Source organism: Monodon monoceros, unplaced genomic scaffold (genome assembly GCF_005190385.1).
Source record: "Monodon monoceros isolate NGI ecotype Baffin Bay Population unplaced genomic scaffold, NGI_Narwhal_1 Super_Scaffold_4, whole genome shotgun sequence".
Taxonomy (NCBI): domain Eukaryota; kingdom Metazoa; phylum Chordata; class Mammalia; order Artiodactyla; family Monodontidae; genus Monodon; species Monodon monoceros.
Window position 1 is genome coordinate 55677843 of NW_021703781.1, and position 21791 is coordinate 55699633.

General features: G+C 50.6%; 2 protein-coding genes across 3 annotated transcripts in view; one reads left to right on the forward strand and one right to left on the reverse strand.

Annotated features, from left to right (window-relative positions):
• Positions 1 to 430, forward strand: part of DPCD (deleted in primary ciliary dyskinesia homolog (mouse)) — a 22558-nt gene extending 22128 nt beyond the window's left edge. The window contains exon 6 of the mRNA XM_029200863.1: positions 108 to 430. Within this exon, the coding sequence (XP_029056696.1) occupies positions 108 to 212 (105 nt within the window). The 3' untranslated portion in view covers positions 213 to 430. The remainder of the gene's footprint in view (positions 1 to 107) is intronic.
• Positions 228 to 21791, reverse strand: part of FBXW4 (F-box and WD repeat domain containing 4) — an 81396-nt gene continuing 59832 nt past the window's right edge. The window contains exons 6-9 of one of the 2 annotated variants that reach the window (XM_029200857.1): positions 11890 to 11955; positions 2697 to 2837; positions 2021 to 2162; positions 228 to 397 (exon numbers count right to left, since the gene is read on the reverse strand). In XM_029200857.1, the coding sequence (XP_029056690.1) occupies positions 371 to 397; positions 2021 to 2162; positions 2697 to 2837; positions 11890 to 11955 (376 nt within the window). In that variant the 3' untranslated portion in view covers positions 228 to 370. Of the gene's footprint in view, positions 398 to 1071; positions 1821 to 2020; positions 2163 to 2696; positions 2838 to 11889; positions 11956 to 21791 lie in introns of those variants that run through there. The other variant, XM_029200856.1, reaches the window with a different exon arrangement.

Below are 21791 nucleotides of genomic sequence, written 5' to 3' on the forward strand. Positions count from 1 at the left end.
GGGGGAGGGAGGGAGAGGGAGAGAGGGAGAGGGAGGGAGAGAGAGTGTGTGTGCGTAGAGAGGGGTGATGTGACTGAATCATGTCCTCTCCTTGGCTCCATCCACAGTACCAGAAGCCAAAGGAGGTCCTAGTAGCTGAGTCAAACCTGCAGAAGGAGCTGAAGAAGGTAAAGACAGCACACAGCAGTGACGGGGACTGCAAGACTCAGTAGCGGACCCCTGAGGCCTGCACTTCCAGCGCTGAGTGTGGGTGAGGCTCTTCCTGTAGAGGCCTCTGAGACTTCAAGCCTTGGGCCTTTCCGGCACAGGGGCAGCCTCTTTTCTCCCAGGAGCTGTCCAGGCTCTGTAAGAACTGGGCCTCAGGGCACTCCTAGCCCCTGAGTCGTGGTCTTCTCTCCTGAGTAAAATAATTGTGAGTCACTGTGGGTGCACTGCCCTCTTGTCCACCTCTGATGCTTCTGCCCCCAGGGAGAGTGCTGGTGATGACATTTCCTTCTCCTCTAGCCTAGGGACCTTCAATATAGAACCTTCCACATAAAGGGAGGTATGGGTCTTAGATGGAGAAGAGGATCAGGGAGCCCTTACCCCAGCAGGACAGGGCATCTTTCCCAACCTGTTTGCATAAACTCAGAGGAAAACCAGGCTGGAAGGGCCCCTGTGCTACCTTACCTTGTAGACCCTAAGTGAAGGGGGAGTGAGGAAGAAGATTTTAAACTGCAGAAAACCTGGAAACAGCCCAGGATATTAAGATGCTGTGGGTGTAAAGCCAGCCTAAGGGTTGCAGCATTGTGGAGCGCTGGAGTAGGGTAAAGGAGGTCACTGCAGGCGGACAGCAGCTTAGCAGCCAGGAGCCTTTCCACAGTCCCCCTCCATACCCCACAGACGACACCCACCCTACCACCAGGGCCAAGGGGGTGGAGGGGGTAATGAAGAGGTTTTCCTGAAGAAAAGAAACGTTTGTTCTTTGAGACACTGAGCCACGAGATCTTACCCTTCCCTAGCATGCCCAACCCCAAGTTTAAATCTGTTGTTCCTTCTCCCTGGGGTCTTGCCAGCCAGGGAGGAACCAGATCTGTGAACAATCAAGCTTTATTTCTACAAAATGAACATTTTAGCATGTCTGTCTCCACAGCTAGCCTGAGGTTGGGCTGGCTCAGAACTCATTCAAAATTTCAGGGTTCCCTTTGTCCTTTCTTGGTTTCAAAGCAAGACCAGGCCACACAGTACCCCAGGAATGAGTCCCCAGCCCTAGAGCTTGGTCAAAGGTGGGGTCTGACTGAGGTGGAGGCTGGTGTCACAGGGTATTGGCAGCCTCCCCTCTCCTTCCAGGGAAGGGGCAGGAAGGGCCCAACTGGGAAAGCTGGAGCACCTCACCTCACTCTTGTGGTGAGCTGGCCCGGCTCTAAGAAGGGGTGGGCCTCTCTACCCCGGCCAGATCCTTGCTCTGGCCAACAGGGAAGCGAGGCCCGGCTAAGCTCAGCTGAGCAGCAGCAGGTCCCTTCCTTCCACCTGGTTCCTGAGAGGGATTGCACCCCTGGGTAACCCCAGTGCCCAGGAGTCAGCAGCCTTTAGTGCCTGAGTACCATGGTCACAGGTCTAGGAACACAGGCAGGGCCGGGGAGGAGGTATCACTGCACCCTGCAGACAGCAGAGGTCCCTGAGTAGCTGGCTTCTCTGGCCCACAGGCTGGGGTGGCCCTGTCACGGCGTTTGAAAGTCCAGGCCATGGAGGTTGTAAGACAGCGCAGCGTAGAGATGCCTGGTGGTGAAGCGCAGGCAGTACACAGGACTGCTGAGGGGCGTCGACGTGAGAGGGAAGGCCTGCACGGGAGGGACAGGAGTGGCGAGAGCGTCCCCACCGGGAGCAGGGGGACCCCAAACCCAGGATTCCCAGGCCTAATGCCAGGGGACAGGGGCCACTGTAGGCTTCCTCCCACCCCCTCCAGGCACACCCGCTCCCAGCACAGCCCCCAATAACAAGTCCTGGCATCCAGGAGGCCTGCGGTGGGCAGGACGCTTACGTGTAGGCAGGCCCTTTGGCGCCGGTCCCACAGTCGCACCACACCGTAGTAGGAGGAGCCAGTGGCCAGCAGGTGGTTCCCATCCGTCTGCAGGCAGTACAGCGTGCTGTCGTGGGGCTCTTCCCACTCCATGACACACTTCCTGTCCGGGAGGAGGTGATGCAGGGGGAGATTTGGGGGGTGCCCTCCACCTCCACCCCAGCTTCCCCAGAGGCCTTAGGGAGCCACTCTGGCTGGGAGAAAGAGATGCCGAATCACCAAATTCCTTTAAAAGCAGACTTAATGGGGGAAAGCCTCCTCAGTAAAGATCTCTTTCTCAGCAAGTCCCTGGCCCCAGGCAGGTTTATGCCTCGTTTGCGCATCACATGGTTGCTGTGTGTCACCAGACTTAAGAGGCAAGAAAGGCCTCGAGAAAGCTGGGACAGAATGCTGAGGGACAGCACCCTGATGGCTCCCAAGGAGGCTCTTATCAGGGCCTCGTGGCTATGGTCTCCTGGGTCACAGGACCAGGGCCGCCAAGGTGGGGAGTCTAAGCTTGATCTGACCTTGTCAGCTGCTCTCTACCAGCCCCTGATACAGAGTTTCCGTCCCTCTCCTTTGGGCCCGCCAGGACTGGAGGGAGGGCCAGGACTGGCATGGGGTTCTCACCACCTGTCCTGCTGCCCGGCACACTCACCGGACACTGGCTCGGAGGTCCCAGTAGCGAACGTAGGTGTCGTAACCACAGGACAGGAGTGTGGAAGGGGACTCGTACATGACGTCCAGCACCCCCGCCCCTGGGGGAAAGTCACCGCCCAGGTGCGTCATCAGCTGTCCGCTGGGAAGAGAGGCAGGGCAGAGGATGAGCGCTTGTCCCACCCTGGCCCACACACATTCTTTTAACCTTCAAATGGCATCAGTTCCTGGGGAAATGCAGCTCTCCTTCCTGAGCTAGAATCAGATTCCCTTAGGAGGGAGGCCAAAGGAGGAGATGCCCTAGACTCCCACCCCTCTCCCGCTTCCCAGTCCCTGCCTCTCCCCCAGCTGAAGGCCTCAGTCAGACACGAGCAGCCCCTCCATCACACCTGCACGCTGGCTGCCTGTCGCCCAGCCACTCCTCCTCGAGACGATGAATGGGCCGTGCTGAAGGGGTCGGCCCCCCTCACACACACACACTTGGTTACTTTATACGCCTTGATCCCGCAGGTCATGCGGTTCTGCGCTGCCTGAGTCCAATGCCTTAATTCCTGCCTGTAATCTGGGGCTCAAACCTCACTGGGGATAAAGACCACACAAAGGGAGAAGGGGAGTCCCAGGAGATGTTAAAACAAGTAAACACCTTTGTGTCTGGGGAGAGAAATCGCTGAGAAAGCAGCTTAGCAGGCTGGTCCCTGGTGTTCCTGGCCCGGCTGGCCCCCGGCCCGGGGCTAGCACGCCTCTGTGATCACAGCCACCAGCCTGCTGGGCTCCAGCTTGCTCCCCCCACCCTTGCCCCTCCCGGTGGCCGAGAGCAGATTACCGAGAAGAACAATTTCTTTGTGACTGTGTAATTCCCTCCGTGACCGCGGCAGTGGGCAGACCCCTCGCCCCAATGCCAGACCCCTAGCAACCATGTAGGGGGGCCTCCTGGCCCTAGCAACTACCCCTCAACATCAAGTGTACCCGCTAATTCCTGTGGCTAGGGGACGGGTAGAAGCGGTGAGTTTCTGCAGAATGACTGGGGGGAATGAAGAAGAAGGGGACACGCTCCAGGCCAAATTCCTCAGCTTCACCCAAGAGATGCTGGGCTCTCCCTCGTGACGTGATGGGAGAAAATGGGCTGTGGACACTTCACAGGGACACCCAGGTGAGAGGCCCCGGCACGGGTTAGGGAGGACTTTGTGGTCTCACCAGCCCAGCTTCGGCCCAGGCAGGTTTCACCAGAGAGCCTGAGGCAGACGAGGCCACCAGCCACATGTGTGAATGTGGACCTTAGCTCCAGTCCTACCTCACACAGACTCTCTGACCCTCAACCTCCCTTCTCCTCAGTGGAGCCGCCATCTTCCCTGAAGGAGTAAAGGAGGAGGCTGTGGGTTCTTTTCTGCCCAACTCTGCCCACGAGTCCTGGGCAGTGCGGTGACCCCCAGCGAGAGCACTGTTGTTCTCCAGTCAGGGTGGGGGGCGGGGGGTAAGCCTTAAGTCAGCACCTGTGTCCCCAGCCTCCTTCCAAGAGAAGCGCTTCTTCCTCTGGGTGCTGAGGGATCAGACAGAAAGCCTTCAACCCAGATCAGCATCTCCTAGAGACCACTAACCTCAGCTCCCAAGAAAGCCCACCTTTCCAGATGGGCCGCCAGCCATGATTCACCACCCCTGGGCAAGCCAGAGCCCTGAGAGGGCCTGGGGTCATATTCTTTCTGTCTGTCTCGTCCACTGGGTCAGGGCTATTTTGCTCCACAGTTCTCCCTCCTTCCAGATTTAGGGGCCCTGCCCCCTCCATTAGTGAGGCCTTCAGGAATGACTGAGGAGCTCTCCCCTTTAATCTGTAGAAGTAATTTCATGTTTGTCTGTTTGAAATAGAAGATGAAAGGCAGTGGAGATTGGGGGGCGTGAAGCCCAGCATGGCTCTACCTGCCCACCCCTGGTCCCAGGGCTCAGAAGGAAGGAGAGCTGGGCACCCATGGACTGAGGGTCGGCAGCAGAAGGGCCACACCCAGACCGAGTTGCCACCCTGGGCCCCTGCCCAGGCAGGGGGGCATCTGAGCCACCGCTGGGAAGTGTCATGCCAGTGTGTGCAATAAGAAACACAGAACTCTACCCTCTGGGGAGACCCAAAGGCCGAGTGAGCACCAGCCCCTGGAGACCAGGACAAGTCCCCAAAGCCCCCTGTCTGCCAGCCCAGCCTGGCCAGGGCCTGAGGAGCTTCTGCCATGTTAGTCCTCTGATTCTCTGAAAGGGCCACACACACTTTAAATGGGCCAATAAAAAGATACAGTTTCTTTTGCCTCTGGGCCTGGGACCCTCGAGGCTCTGTTGTGCAGTGCCTGTGAGGTTAAGTTCAGAGCATAAACTGACACACCAGGCTCTGGGAAATGGCCCGTCTCTTCAAATAGCAGCCCAGCGGTGCCATAGGAGCCCCGCTGGGGCTTTGATTTGGGAAAACAAACAGAAATGGCACCGTGGGCCCTTCGTGGCCCCCACCACAGGACCAATTTAACTAGAAAACTCTAGCTCAACTGCTCTGGTGGAGGAAGCAAGATGAGCTCAACAATAGCCCCAAACTTTGGGGGGAAGGGGGACAAAACAAGCTGTTTGTCTCCTCAGCCCCTCCTCCGGGTTCCTTTTCTTACTGCAAGTGTGTTCTTGTAAAAACGATTAGATTGCAATTTGTATAACGTGGTGACCCCCAAATTCAGACGTTTCACCCCTTTTCTCTGGAAAGAATGTTAAGAATGCCTCTCGGCCTCTCACGGTGGGGGGCGCAAGGGGGGCGTGCAGAGCCTTGGCTGTCGCACAACTTGTGTGGGAAAGGGGCTGCCGCTTAGAGCCTCAGGCCAAGACAGGAGCAAGGGCCAGCTCTGTCACTATAGAGGGCCAGACAAAAAGTCCATTCCCTTCCAACTCCTGCGCACAAAGCCGGGGCCTCCAGGAGCCACTGAGGGCTGGGGGGCCTCCACCCCAGCCTCCCCTCAGCCTGACTCCAGCAATTCTCTCTTGACCCAGGGAAAGATAAAGACAGATGGGGCTGCCCCTGTGAGCCTGATGAATGAGACACAGGCCGGGGAGGCCTGGCTGTGTGTGGCTTCCCCCAGGAGTCCCCAGAGTACTTGGGTAGGAAAAGCAAGTGGAGTGTGGCCTCATCCCAGGGACCCTTGAGGAGGGGATCAGGTGAGGGAATCAGATCTCCCTGGCCCATCCCAACCTGCTGCCCAGGCAACTCCACTGAAGCTGGAGGGAAATGGGATGACAGGAACTTCCTGACAGTCAGGGAGGAGGAAATTTAAATAAGATACTTATACCACCCCCCCATCACCATCTTTGTGGGGATAGCTAACTGGAGGTAGGCACTGGCCTTGAAGACCCAGATGCCCTGTCTGGGAGAGGCCCTAAGCACCAGGCTGGAGTTAGGCACAGAGGGTCAGTCCCTGGAAGCCCCCCTCCACCCTACCCCCAGTTTGGGTCCTGCAGGCCAGGGAAGCTGGGTGACCTGCGTCACTGCCTTCCTCCCTCTGAGTTCCCTCATCCCGGCCTCCACACGCCTCCCTCGCCTGGCCCGCCTGAGCTCCCAGCACAAGCCGTGGCCCATAGAAAGTCCTCCTGTGCTAAACTGCCCTGAGGTCAGATAACCCTGGCTCTACCTCCTCACCCACATCTAAGAATGCCCATGGCCCTCACACCATTTACAGCCACTGTTAACACACTGGGTTCCTGATGATGCTCCTTGGAGATTCTATGGGTGTTCATTCCTGCATCTGTTTGGGTGTGAGGATACCCCACCTGGCACGTGCAACTGCAAAAATGCAACGATGGCTTTTGGTGAGAGGGTGGAAGGGTGGCAAACACCCCACCTTCCTACATCGTCTCTGCCCCCAGGGGACAGATGGCCTGAAGGTATAAGCTGGACCCAACATGGTCACTAAGAAAATAGGAGGGTTCTGCTCCCTTCTTTCTTTCCACCCTCTCCTTCCCTTTCTTCGATCAATAACCATTTACTGAGCACCTTCTGTATACGAGGCATTGTGCCTAATAGAAACTGCAGGGAGATGTGAGATGAGACTTTGAGGGAGACACTGTCCCTTCTTCAAGGAGTTTTCAGTCCAGGGAGGGAGAGAAGTCTGTCATCTATCCAACTAACAATACAAGGGGAGGCTCAGTGGGTACCAGAAGAGAGATGAAAGAGTTTTATAAGGGGACAGATAAAAGAACGTCTCTTCAGTGAGTGACAGGATCGTGACAGGCAGTGACAGGAGATGGGGGGCAGCTCAGGTGAAGGGCCAGCAACAACAGAGGTGCAGGGCTGGGGCACCTGGCTTGGCTGGAGGCATGGGTATGTGTGGGGCACAAGCTGGTGGGATCTGGCTTCCTGACCACGATGGGCCTCCGGGTGCTCACTGCTCAGCTGGCATGAGAGGAGGGAGCGGTTGTCCTCGTCCAGCCCCCTGGTGGGGAGGAGGGAATCAAGGGGGCAGACAGATCCCACATATAACCACAGAGTCCGTGGAGACCAGGAGAAGCCCACCGAAGCTTCGCCTACCCCAGTCCCATCAGGTGAGCGGGAAGGGCCCGTTCCAAGCCACAGGTGTCTCACATGCGTGCGTGTGCGCGTGTACAGCCCCAGCACCTGCCCATGCACACGTGTTCAGACACTGTGGCTCAAAGGCCAGGCAGCCGGGCAGCCCACTTTGTACTGCTAACAAGAGGACCGTAATTACAGGAAGGGGCAGCCGGGCAGATAAAAGGATACAAAATTTCAACATCTGTTGCCATAAAGGGATAAGGAGAAGTGAAACGCAAAGTATCAGTTTGGTGTCAGCAGGCAGAGAGCCAATTTCAAAGAGTTGGGGTGGGGGGACAGAGGGGACAAGAAAGAAAAAGGGAAGGGGTGGGGGGAGAAAGAAAGAAAGAAAGAGAAAGAAATTACAGGGTTCCTCAAAGAGGTAAAGAAAAAAGAAAATGAGAAAAGCTGTCAATAATACTTTCAAAGGAGAAGGCAGGTACTTTAAAGAGGGGCAATTCCCATAATCACCCCGACTGAGGGCCAGGCCCCCTGCCCCAGGTGGAGGTGGAGGGCGGGGTCAGAGACAAAGCCACACCTGGGTGGGATGGGCACTAATGGTGCCCTCAGAGTGGCTCAGCCTGCACTCAGGACACCAGTTCTTTCTGCAGACAGTTAGAAAGGGTTGCAGCCAGGCGCCCATTGTCATTCCAAACACCATCAGATGCCGTGACATGTGTCTCCCGTGTTCAGTCCAGGGTTCCAATTTAAGTTCCCAGCCTGAAGGGAAGCTATACCTGGCCACATGGTGGCCATCAAGGGGGCCCTATGAATGCTCTAAGGTCACCAACTCCAGCCACAGGGGGGAGAATCAGGGAGGGCTTCATGGTGGAGGTGCTATTTATGCTGAAGAATGAGCAGGGTTTCAGTAGGCAGAGGGGGGGTATCCCAAGCACAGGGGTCAGCTAGAGCAAAAGCTCAGAGGGGAAAAATATAGGGTGTCTGTCAGAATATGTGAGAAGCTTCTTTGCCCCTGCCTTTGCTGAGAAAGAGGAGATTTAAGGGCTAAGGATGGAAATGGAGGAGTCATGGGGAACTGGGGATGATGCGGGCCTGAAGGGAAAGGGGAGATGAGGTGGGATTATGCAGGGGCCATGAATATGGTCACACACATACAGAGCAGTGCAGTACCTAGCCAAGGACTCAAATCCTCAATGCCCTAGGAGTAGCCAAGTCATCAAAACCCACCCCTACTGACTTCCTTACCCAACAGTCCCCAGGCTGGCTTAGGACCACAGCTGGACCCACTATGACATCTCCAACGCTGAGATCACAGGCCTCTCCATCCTGGTGCCTGCCTCCCCACTGCCACTGGGGTTGCCCGTTGTGCCCTGGTCTCAGGGCACCAATAGTAGATCCAGCTCAAATGTACCTTGGCAGAAAAGGTAAAATCCACAGCAAGGGCAAACCCAGGGGAAGATCACTGGCTTGATGTGTTGTCAAGCCAGTCAGAACCGCCACCCACCACCCGGGTCTTCCAGCAGCAGAGGCGTGCCCCACACAGATAACACCTTCCCTGGGCCTGAGCCAAGGGCCCTGATCAAATGCAGATGGAGAACACAAGATGGGCCTTAATTCCTCCAGACCCAAACTCAGTAACTGGATGGCTTTGGCACAGTTCCTCAGGGCCTAGCTAGGGATACTTCAGTGGTTGGCTATCTGCACAGTCTCTCAGGATAGAGCCCTTGGGGGCCAGGGCCTGGGCCTGAATGCCATCTATCCTCGGAAACAGGAACACTCTAGCACGTCCAAATTGGGTGAAGGACTCTTTCTTCCCATCTGATTTAGACAGGTTAGAAATCCCCTGTCCTTTGGCCTGTCCGCAGCTCTAGGAGAGAGAAGGGCAGGAAAGGAGGAAGGGAGAGGGGGACAGCCAAGTTCCTTACCATCTAGGCAATGGCTTTGTGCCCACGGGTGCTCTCAGACCTGTGTGCTTCAGCTAGCACCTCCCCATCCCTAGCCCAGAGGGAGAACAGAGTCTCCAGGAATCCTGATGAACAAAGGGCTGAGGGAGCCATGGTGACCTTGAAAGAGGTCTCCAGGCACTGTGAAAAGCAGCCTGAGGACCAGTACTGGGAGAGACACAGATGAGGGTGTGCTGGTGCCCAGCAGGCTGCCTGCACCTCTGAGCTGCGTCCCAGCCCCCACCATCATCCCGAGGGCAGCCCCTGGAGGGGCGATGATGCTCTGAGCAAAACTGCCCCTCCAGTACTCCTCCCCCGCAAGTTGTAGCACACACATAAAAGAGAAAATCCCAGAACTCCTCAAGTTTCAGCGGTGACAGGTTAAAAGCAAAGAATCCACCCAGCACCAAACACCGCCCCGCAACTGAGTCCTGCCGACGATGTTGCTCCACCTTCCAGATTGGCCTGTCAGTCAGGCTTTGGCATTATTGAAAGATCAAACTCTGTCCTGCCTGTTCATTACCTTAATCCTATTTTCTACATGGCTTTATTATCTGCTTGGGCTTCTCTGGGAAAGACAGCTACAGACAGTCGTCCTGTCCATCCGTTTCCTCCCACCGAAAGCAGATGCCTCCACCAGGGCATCTTTCCCTCAGTCCCTGCACCACTGGTCGTCCAGGCTTCCCTGGGAATGGAAGAGATGTTTAAGCAAGGCCTGGCTCCTCAGTGGTGAGGAGGGGAGTCTGGGAGCTAGAGAGAAGGGAAAGCCAAGTGATGCCCAGGGCGGCCTTGCCTCAGGCTGGCGTAAGGGTGCAATGGCTATTGTTGTCTGGCTTCAGTGAGAACTGAGGCCATAGCTGTCTTGTGCCCATTTTCATTCGGGTCCTTTCTGGGTTCTGTAAAGACCCAGTGTTCAGGGTTAGTGAGGTCTAGGGATTTCATAAGAGAATGTTGAGGCAGCTGGTGCCTTAGAATGCCATCCTGACCATAAATCTGTGCCCAGAAGCATCCCTACCAAGGCAACCACGGGCAGAAGAGGCCGAAGACGACTCAACCTTCCAGATAAAGCTGGGTCACGGCGGGGTAGTGTACACCCTCCCTGCCCCAGCTTGTCCGCCATCCCAGGCCCAGATCAATATTGATGCCAAGCATAAGGTCCAGCTATGTGACTAAATAAAACTGACTTTCAGCAGAAATGCCCCTCTGCAACCTCAACGGTGAAAAAGCAAACAATCCAGTTAGAAATGGGCAAAAAGCATGAGCAGACATTTCACCAAAGAGAATATACAGAAGGCAAATAAGCACAAGAAAACTTGTTCAACATCACTAGCTATTAGGGAAATTCAAATTAAAACCACAATTAAATAACACATCCATTAAAATAGCTAAAATAAAAAATAGTGACACTATCAGATGCTGTTGAGAATGTGAAGAAACTAGATCTCTCAGACACTGGGATCAGAATATAAAGTGGTAAAGATACTCAAAATAGTCTGGCAGGTAAAAAACTAAACACACACTTACTAATGACTCAGCAATTGTTTTCCCCCGCATTAATCCCAGAAAACTGCAAATATATGTCCACACAAAAGCCTATACGCAAATGTTCATAGTAGCTTGATCTGCAATAGTCAGAAAATTGAGAACAACTCAAACGTCCTTCAGTGGGTGGATGCTGGTCAATGGGGAAAGAAACTTTGGTACATCCATACCAGGGAATACTACTGAGCAATAAGAAATAAAGCACAACTGACACATGAATCAACTTCTGTGGATCTCAAGGTAATTATGCTCAGTAAAAAAAAAAAAAAAAAACAAATCTCCAAATGTTAGATATATTATTTCATTTATATAATACTTTTTAAATGACAGAGATGAAGAACACCTAAGTGGTTGCCAGGAGTTAGGGCAAGAAGGAGTGGAGGAGGGGAGGAGGATGGGTGCAACTATAAACGGGTACATGAGGGGTCTCTGTGCTGATGGAACAAACAGTTCTTTATCTTGACTGTGGTAGCAGTTACATGACTCTACACATGGGATAAAACCGCAAAGAAATACGTACACACACACACACACACATACCACACGAATAAGTACAATCAGATAAAGGTCTATGGACTGTACCAATGTCAACTTCCTAGACTTGATATTATGTAAGATGTTACACAGGTACCTTGCCTTCCTACTTTTGTAACTTCCTGTGAATCTATAATTATGTCAAAATGAAAGATTAAAAAAACCCCAACAGAATGGCAGGTAATCAGGTGGGAATGTGTCAAGCCTGCCAAGGCAGAGAATTGTGAACAAAAACTGGATATATTTTAACTGTTCTGTATTGTTCTTCTTACGGATCTGTAGGCCACTTCCAAAATTTCTTTATTTTAGAAAAATCATCTCTGAGGATAGATGGGATTTTCTATAGCCACATAGTCAGGCACTCCTTAGAGAAGAAGTATCATGCATCCAGACTGTTGTTGTTGTTATCATAAATTCTACATGAAATTATTTACCTATTATAAATTACTTCAACAGTCTCCTCAAGCTAACAAATGATTCCATGTGCGAAGGTGCCACAGCGGAGGCTGTCAGTGGGTTTTGGGGCAGGGTCCTTCCAGCATCCTCCTGGACCACTCGGCCAACTGAACCAGGGGCTGGCTCAGCCAGCTTTCCTCTGCTTCCCAACCGCTCCATCCCCGCCCACCCTGGAAGCCATGGTGGGCTCAGGAATCTCTTACCTGTTGAGGTCCCAGATTCTTAGGGGTGAGAAGTGCCCACAACAGGCTGTCCCTGTCACAAAGGAGCTGCCAAACAAAAGGAGAGCAGTTAGGTCTGGCTTGTCAGAACTTGTGGCGGAAATGGCTATACAATTGGAAGTGCTGTGCTCATTCTCCAGGGGATCATGGGGTTAAGCCAGGATGAGAGAAGCAGCCAAGAGAGCCATCAGAGAAGTTGTGGGAAAACCATATGGAAGCACAGTGAGGGCTGTAACCTCCCAGAGCTGCTTGGCCAGAGGACCCATGGATTCAATAGCTGAGTTTGCTGCTTAGACCTGGTTGGGTAGTCTCTGCCCACCATAAAAATGGATCTCTAGATGTGCAACTGAGGCCAAGGGAGAGCAAGCCTGTTGGGCTTCGGTTGTATGAACACCAAGTTCACAATGCCACACCACAGAAATGGTCTCCTGGGAATAGGTTGCTGGGTGCCAGAAGGGGATGCCCTGGTCAGAGGTGAGGGAGGCTGGGGGGCTTTACCGAAGGTTTTAAGAGCTGGGGGAATATGGTAACATGGTACAAGCACCAGGCAGGTATAAAGGCACCAAACTGAGAAAAGGCGAACTATGAAAGGTGGGTAACAACGTGAAAAGGTGAGGGTGGGAAAGTAGGGAATGTGAGGGGCCAGGCAGCCAGGACTGCTGTGGAGTGGGATAGGAGTCAGACAGAGTTTAAAGGATAATGACAGACACTGCCAAGAGGCAGGAGAGAAGGAACACTCAGTATTTCCCAGAGTCTCTCTTAAACCCCTAAAAAGTTCAACATATACAATCTGCAGAGTTTCATTTTAAGTGGAGGCCCAAACCCAGTGAGAAGAAATCTGTGCAATGAGCCAGGCTGGCCATAGTGCTAGGACTAGAACTTGAACCCACATGCCAGACCACTCCTTTGTTAGAGGATTTGGAAGGGGTTGGGAGGGGGAGCCTGCAGGAACCCTGGGCTTGAAAATCTAAACTGGAACAAGAGAGCTGAAAGCAGTTATGTCACTCAGGAGCCCTGGGGCAGGGAAGGGCCATGTCCCTACACGTCTGGGCATGGGGGGAGGAACTGGACATACTAATGACATGTTAGCAATGTGGGACAGCAGTCCATTGGCCCTGGCCTTGCCCAGCACCTGTGGCTCTCTGATCCCAAGCACGTCCGTAGCGAGGTGGATTTCCGCAGTCGGGGCTCTGAGAAGCCGATGGCTTTGGCTTGGCGGGGGGTTGGCCTGCTAGTTGCTGATGGGGAGATGTTAGGGCAGGCATTGGCCAAGCCACTGATTTACAATCAAAATTGCAGGGCAGGGATCTATGTTTCAACCCCAGGCTGACAAAAAGGCCACATGAACCACCCTGGAGCATCCATGCCTCAAGTCAAGACTTCTCTAGGGACATGCTCGGTCTTCCCAGCTTCCTCTCAACCCATAGGCATGCCAGCAGCCACTAAACTAGAGTGACATGCTAAAACAGCCATTCCATCATGCCCCAAGTGACTCCCAGCCTGGGAAGCAGCCACTGGACACTGAAGCCCCAAACTACAAAGCCAGGTGTTATCCTCACTTCCCTCCCCCACCAACATTTTTCTCTTGAGGGTAATCCATTAATAACTGGTAAAGCCAATTACTTTGGGTTGGAAACATAATAGCCACTTAGAAATCATTCGAGCGGGCAATTGGGCTCTCCAGACTTTTGAGGAGTAGGGGGCCAGGTGAGGGGCGCCAGCACAGACATACAGACAACTCTTAAGGAGGCCTATGGCAGGCCTCTGACAGGCAACAGGCCTAACTTAGCGTCAAGGTAAGTCAATGGAGAGAGATGGGAGGCACCTGTAAGCTGAATCCCTGCCGCTCCCACAGCTCTGACCCCCAGCAGGCCGGGCCGGGGATGGGAACACCTGGCCCTGGACTCCTGCCCTCTGTCCCTGCCCACCCGGCCTGGCCCTGGCCCTCTGCCTCCAGGAGGAGGGCCTTTCCTGATTGCCTGGACATGACGGCCATGAACCTTTCTTTCCAAAAGCTGCCCTTTTCCCTTGCTTAACCATGTGAAGCAGGGAGGAGGCACAGGAGGGAGAGCAGAGAGTCTCCCTGGCATTTGAGGGCTTAAGGGTTTAATCAAATATAACACTCAGTAAAAAAAAAACAAAAAACCATGTATGCAACAGTCAAGCAGATTTGGAGCCAGGTCCTGTTTGGAACGTTCACCAAGTCTCACATCCAAACCACAGGGACTGTCCAGGGACAGGGATGACAAACCTGTGCTGAACAGGCAGAGGCAGGAGCTGCTGGATGCTTGGTGGCTTGACTGGCCTTCCTCTTAAGTCCTGCCACACCCTGATCTCACCTTCATGAGACAAATGGTATTTGGGGGGTTATCTTCCCATCTTCATTTTGAGATCATGGACTGTCTGGTGGCTCTTGTGTACTCCAGTGCCCAGCACGGCGCCTGGCCCCAAAGAGATGCCCCAAACAAACCTGTGGGCCTCAACTGAAAGGGCCTTCCAGAGCTCACAGCCAACAAGGCTGGGCAAGCTAGTCACACAAGCTGTGAGGGGGGCGGTCCCTCTGCTTCTTAGAGGAGTAATTCCCGAATCACCAGACTCAGACCTGAATGACACATGACATAGTCATACATCGTTGGAACAGTGAAGTCTCTCATAAGCAGTGCAACCAGATAACAGATGAGAAGTACCAGCAATACCTAAAAATGTCAACACACGCATAGACACACATGCTCTCACACAAGTGCATGCGCTCTCTCACCCTGAGGGTCTAAAAGTCATTCTGACTCCACAAACTCTACTCTTTTTGGACCAGAAAGCCCGTATCAGAAGCCAGCCTTCTACAATTTCTGGTCCGGGATCCAGTCCCAGACCCTGCCCAGATCCCCAACCTACCGTACTGGCCTCCTGGCCCCAACTCAGGCAAACCTGGCATCACAGAGATCATCATCAGGCCCAAGAAGTAGACGTAAGAGCCCTCACATCAGAGAGACCAGGAGAGTTAGGGGTTCTGGTTCTCAAGTTGAGGAATAGAAAACAGCAAGATACAGAACAGAGGAGAGGAAAGTACGAAGGAAAATTAGTTGGGTGTGGGCACGGTGAATAGCAGGTTGACCCTGCTGCCTCTGCCTTAGTTTAGACCCTCTTAATTACATTAGGAATTGACTGAGCACTTGCTGCGTGCCAGGTTCTTTTTTTTTTTTTTTTTTTTTGCGGTACGCGAGCCTCTCACTGTTGTGGCGTCTCCCGTTGCAGAGCGCAGGCTCCGGACGTGCAGGCTCAGCGGCCATGGCTCACGGGCCCAGCCGCTCTGCGGCATGTGGGTTCTTCCCAGACCGGGGCACGAACCTGTGTCCCCTGCATCGGCAGGTGGACTCTCAACCACTGCACCACCAGGGAAGCCCCTCCCTTTTTTTTTTAATAGGCTCTCAGCCATTTTACTTAAAAAAAATTTTTTTTTAACCTATTTATTTTTGGCTGCACTGGGTCTTTGTTGCTGCGCACGGGCTTTCTCTAATTGTGGCGAGCGGGGACTACTCTTCCTGGTGGTGAGCAGGCTTCTCACTGCGGTGGCTTCTCTTGTCGCGGAGCATGGGGTCTAGGCAGGCGGGCTTCAGTAGTTGTGGCACGCGGGCTCAGTAGTTGTGGCTCGCGGGCTCTAGAGCGCAGGCTCAGTAGTTGTGGCGCACGGACTTAGTTGCTCCGCGGCAGGTAGGATCTTCCTGGACCAGGGCTCGAACCCATGTCCCCTGCATTGGCAGGTGGATTCTTAACCACTGAGCCACCAGGGAAGCCCTCGTGCCAGGTTCTGAGCAAGTGTTTCAAAAGCATTTCCCTGTCTAATCCTTGTAACTCTATGTAGCAGGTACCACTTTCCCTATTTGACAGATGAGGACACTGAGACACAGAAAGGTAACGTAACTTGCTCTAGCTCACATAGCGAGCAACTAGTAGGACTAGAATTTGAACCCAGTTAGTCTTAATTCCAGAGCCCAGGTGATTTTACACCCCGTGCCCCATAAGTTCTCTCCCTAGCACCTAGTATCATGCCTGACACATACTGAAAACTCAAATGCTTACTGAATGAACAAATGGACAAGTGAACAAATGACTCCACCTGGAAGAAGAAAGGAGCGACTGTGGGGCTCTGAGGAGGGGCAGCAGAAGGGGCGTGCTCGGCAGCTGTGCCCCGTGGCTGGCCTGGAGCTGCCCAGCTGGCCCAGGCCCCAGCCGCCTCTGAGCTGGGGCTGACACACTTTGGCAAGAGAGGCCACCAGAGCTGTCACATCATTCACCAACATGCCCATCAAGGGTATTCAGTTTTCTTCAACCCGCATTGGCATTTTAATTACTGTTGGGTAAACTAATTTGTACAAATGAAGGCCGGGCTGCCTAATAGAATATGCAAGCTCTCTGACCTCTGACAGGCACTGACACGGGATACAAAGGCCGCCGAGGAAGGCTTTTTATCTGAGCCTTATTACTCTCTATTACTCCAATTAGTCAGGCTCCAGTGCTCCTAATTGGAGGAAAAATTGCAATTAAATCAATTTTTGATGGGCTGCAAGTGGGCTCCCGAACCGCCCTGCTTGTGAAACACTGATATTATAGCAGCAAAGGTCACAGGCTTCATCGGCACCTGGGGACCCCCGAATTCCCTCGGCCCCCTCCTAAAATGCCTCAAGGAAACCTCTGCCCCTCCATCGGCTCGGCCAGCAAGGGTGGGAAGGAGAGAGTCATTAGAACATGTCAGGTCTCATCGCTGTTGCCACCATCTGCTAACCTGCGCCATTGACATCATTATAGCGGCTAAGTCCCAAAGCATGAATGCAGTGCGAAGGTCACACAAACTCACTGGGTGAGGGGAGGCCAGTAGCAGAAGTGCAAGTGACAGCACTGTGAGGGAGGGACCAGTGGAGTGGGAACAGGAGGTCAACAGAAGTCAGGAAGAGGAGAGACATAGTCCAGGGCAGGTGAAGGGTGAGGCAGCCAGTTCCTAAGATCCAGCCAACAGGGCACCCCAGGCCACCCCAGGGGAAGGGAAATAGATGTACTTGGGAAGGAAAAAAAAGAAAGACAAAGGAATCTTGTTCTTACCAGCAAACATCCCACCTCGCAGTGGGGAAATATACACCTGAATGCTGTCCACAGACCAGAAGGCTGAGAGTCACATCCGTGATGGGGGCAGGAGCACACTGTGGGGCCTACCATCTATATAGCAGTGCCTGCCTGTGACGGCTGGGGAGGGAGTGCACAGAACTAAAGCTTAAGAGCAGGGAGGGGAAGGTACACACCACTTCGTTCATCAAACTAAAGGATAACAAGACCAAGAAGCCTATCTGAAGCTTGAATGAGTAAAGTTTAAGGCAAATGAAAAGAAGTTCCATTTCACATAGCAACTGGCATACCACTACCTCAAAGAGATGGTGCAGACAGAAAATATAAATTCAAAAGGTTAGCCAACTTCATGCGTGATTGAATCAAAATGGATTAAAAGGGAAAGAATGATGTGCCTTGTCTTCAAGGGGTCAAGACCAAAAACATGTTGAATAAATGATGGTCCATCTACTTAATGGAATATTACACAAACATTTAAAATGATGTTCCCAAAGAATATAGACAAGATGTTTATGATACTATTATAAGAAAAAAAAGTAGGGTACAAACAGCATTAACAGAACTATTTTAAGAATAGCTTGTGAGGGGAAAGTAAACACAACTTTGTTCATAAAACTAAAGAATAATAAGACCAATTTTTTTAAATTACAAAGGAGGCAAGAATATAAAATGGGGGAAAGGACAGTCTCTTCAATAAATAGTGTTGAGAAAACTGGACAGCTACTTGCAAAAGAATGAAACTAGACTATCCTATACTATACACAAAAATCAACTCAAAATGGATTAAAGACTTGAATGTGAGATCTGAAACCATAAAACTCCTAGAAGAAAACATAGGCCATAAGCTCCTTGACACCAGTCTTAGCAATGATTTTTTGGATCTGACTCTAAAACAAAAGCAACAAAAGCAAAAATAAACAAGTGGGACCACGTCAAACTAACAAGCTTCTACACAGCAAAGGAAATCATCAACAAAATGAAAAGGCAACCTACTGAATAGGAGAAAATATTTGCAAAGCATACATCCAATAAGGGGTTAATATCCCAAATATATAATTTTGGATATATATTTATATTATATATATTACATATATATAAAGTTGCAATTTTGGAGATATATATATATATATATATATATAAAAAGTTGCAATTTTACAACTCAATTGCAGAAACCAAAGAATCTGATTAGAAAATGGGCAGAGGACCTGAACAGACATTTTTCCAAAGCAGACATAGAGATGGCCAACAGGCACGTGAAAAGATGCTAAACATCGCTAATCATCAGGGAAACGCAAATCCAAACCACAATGAGATATCACTTCACACCTGTTAGAATGGCTATTATCAAAAAGACAAGAGATAACCAGTGCTGGTGAGGGTATGGAGAAAAGGGAACCCTCGTGCACTGTTTGTGGGAATGTAAATTGGTGCAGCCACTATGGAAAACAGTATGGAGTTTTCTCAAAAAAATGAAAAACAGAACTACTATATGATCAAGTAATTCCCTTCTGAGTATTTATTTTTTAAAAACACGAAAATACTAATTTGAAAAGATATATGCACCCCCATGTTCACTGAAGCCTTATTTACAATAGCCAAGACATAGAAACAACCTAAGCATGCCTTGGTACATAAATGGATAAAGAAGATGTGGTATCCATATATACAACGGAATACTACTCAGCCATAAAAAAAATATGGAATCTTGCCATTTGTGACATGGATGGGTCTTGAGGTATTATGCTAAGTGACATAAGTCAGGCAGAGAAAGACAAATACTATATGATTTCACTTATATGTGGAATGTATAAAAAACAAGCGAACAAACAAATCAAATCAAAACAAAACAAAATGAAAAACCAAGTTCATTGATACAAGGAACAGACTGGTAGTTACCAAAGGGGAGGAGGTAGGGGATGGGAGAAATGGGTGAAGGGGGCCAAAAGGTACAAACTTCCAGTTATAAAATAAGTCATGGGGAGGTAATGTGCAGCATGGAGACTATAGTTAATAACACTGTGTTGCATATCTGAAAGCTGCTAAGAGAGTAAACCTTGAAAGTTCTCATCAAGAAAAAAATTCTTGTAACTATGTGAGGTGACGGATGGTAACTAGACTTATTGTAGTGATCATTTTGCACTGTATACTAATATCAAATCATTGTGTTGTACATGTGAAACTAATATAATGTTATACCTCAATTAAAAAAATAGCCTGGGTGTAGAAAAGGAAAGAGTGGAAGGAAACACACTAAAATGCTTTAAGTGACTGTGTTTGGGCAACAGAGTGATTAGCAATTCTTTCTTCTTTTAAATTTTATTTTCCAAATCTTCTTTAATGAGCATGTGCTACTTTTTAAAGGGAAAAGCATATTATTTACATCTTGTGAGAGAAAACACAACATAACCAGACATTCCCGCCCGCTGACTCACGGCCAAGAACAAGTGGACCCGATAATGAGCTGCCTGCTGGAGCAGGTGTCAGCAATAGTGGTCCTGGCACACCTTGGGCTGAAGCTTTGGGATGGACCAGTAGCCTAAGGTTAGGACAGGAAGCACCAGATCAGAAGGGAGGGATCTTTCTCCCAATTAGGTGCCGGCCAGTAGAGAGCAAGACTGACTCCTGATTCCCACAGCGGGCAGAGGCCTGGAACACCTGTCCCAGTGTCCGTCTGTCTGCCTGCCTGTTTTGTCTGTCACACACACACACACACACACACACACACACACACACACACAGGCCCCTCTCAGCCCATGTGCATCAGGACAGGATGGTGCAAGTAAGCCACCTAAAAGGTCAGGCTCTGGAAAGAGTGTCCAGAGGCTGGGCCTCCCAAGGCTCACCCTCCTACTGCAACTCTAACAAACAAGGGCAACAAAGCAGGCTTTCTGCTGCCCCACAGAGTACAGTTCAACAGCTGGGAAATTCCTCTACAGAAACATAAAATGTTCATTTTCCATTTTAACCAGTGGTAAAAGGGCAGCCTGGCCAAGCATATAAGACCCTGGCCCAGGCTAAACAGGTGGAGGCTTGATGTAGCGGCTGCTCTTCCCAAATAAACCAATTCCACTCAAGAAGCAGAAACTTAAGGACCTCCCTGCTGGTTCAGTGGTTAAGAATCTGCCTTCCAATGCAGGGGATGCAGGTTCGATCCCTGGTTGAGGAGATAAGATCCCACATGCCGCGGGGCAACTAAGCCCACATGCCACAACTAGAGAAGCTGACGCACTGCAACTAGAGAAGCTCGCATGCCACAACAAAGACCCAGCACAGCCAAAAATAAATAAATAAATAAAAATAAATCATTAAAAAAATCAGAAACTTAGAAACTTGAGCAATGGAAGGGCAGAGTTAATAAAGAGAAAAAATTAACTACATTAAAAACAAAGTCTCACAGTACAATGGAGTAACATATGTTCATTCAATCTATTGAATTTAACAAGATATGTTGGAGAAGAGTTTCTACACTCTATTTTCCATCTATATGGCCTCTAAACACAAGCTTCATCCACTCCCAAGAAGAAGAAATGGCAATATGTTCCAGTGCTAAAGGAAAAACTGACCCGGTCAGACTTCCTGAGAAATGATGAACATTGATTCACAAAACTATGTACCTAACAAGAGGCATGGAAAAAGAAGAAATACATATGGTCTTTATTTGCAGACACTATAACTGTCTACCTAGAAAATCCAAAAGACTCAACTAAAACTATTGCAACAAATTCCAGAGTAGGATGAGGTGGAGGGCATGCTCTGGATGATAGTGGAAAGGAGTGCGGCCTCAGGACTGCTGTCTCTGCCACCCAGTAACCATGTGATCTTGCATGAGCAATTTAACTGGGCTCTAAAGCCCAGTTTCTTTATCTATAAAACAGAAATAATATTAGGATCTAGGCACAGGCTTACTGTGCAAATTATATGAGATAAAATGCTTAAAGCAGTGTATGGCACACAGCAAATACCCACAGATGTGAGCTACTATACACCAGCAATCACCAACCAAAATGAAATTAGAAATCCATTCACAAAAAAAGAATTACTTCTGGGCTTCCCTGGTGGTGCAGTGGTTGAGAGTCCGCCTGCCGATGCAGGGGACACTGGTTCGTGCCCCGGTCCGGGAAGATCCCACACGCCGCGGAGCGGCTGGGCCCGTGAGCCATGGCCGCTGAGCCTGTGCATCCGGAGCCTGTGCTCCGCAACGGGAGAGGCCACAACAGTGAGAGGCCCGCGTACCGCAAAAAAAAAAAAAAAGAATTACTTCTTTACAATTTCTTTGTAAAATAGCCAAGAATAAATCTAACGAAAAAAAACAAAAACAAACAAAAAACCAAGACAGCCCCATATGAAAATACTCTGCTATATCCTTTACTAATGGACACAGAATTGCTGCATAAGTGGAGAGATATATCATGTTCCTGGATGGGAAGCCTCAAGATTATAACTGTCAGTTCTCCCCTAATTAATCTATAAATTCAATACAGTCGCATCCAAACAAGATTTTTTACTTAATCAGTTGATTCTAAAATTCATCTGGAAGAGAAAGTGCACAGAAGAGCCAAGAAATATTTTTACAAGAACAATGAGAATCAAGTCACTTGACCATGTTATCAATGCTAGAATAGACAAATAGATCAATGGATCAGAATAAAGAATCCAGAGTCATACCCATATATTTGTAGGGTATCAGCAGATCCTAAATGTGGCATTTAAAGACAGTGGATGAAGGGACTTCCCTGGTGGTCCAGTGGTTAAGACTCCATGCTCCCAAT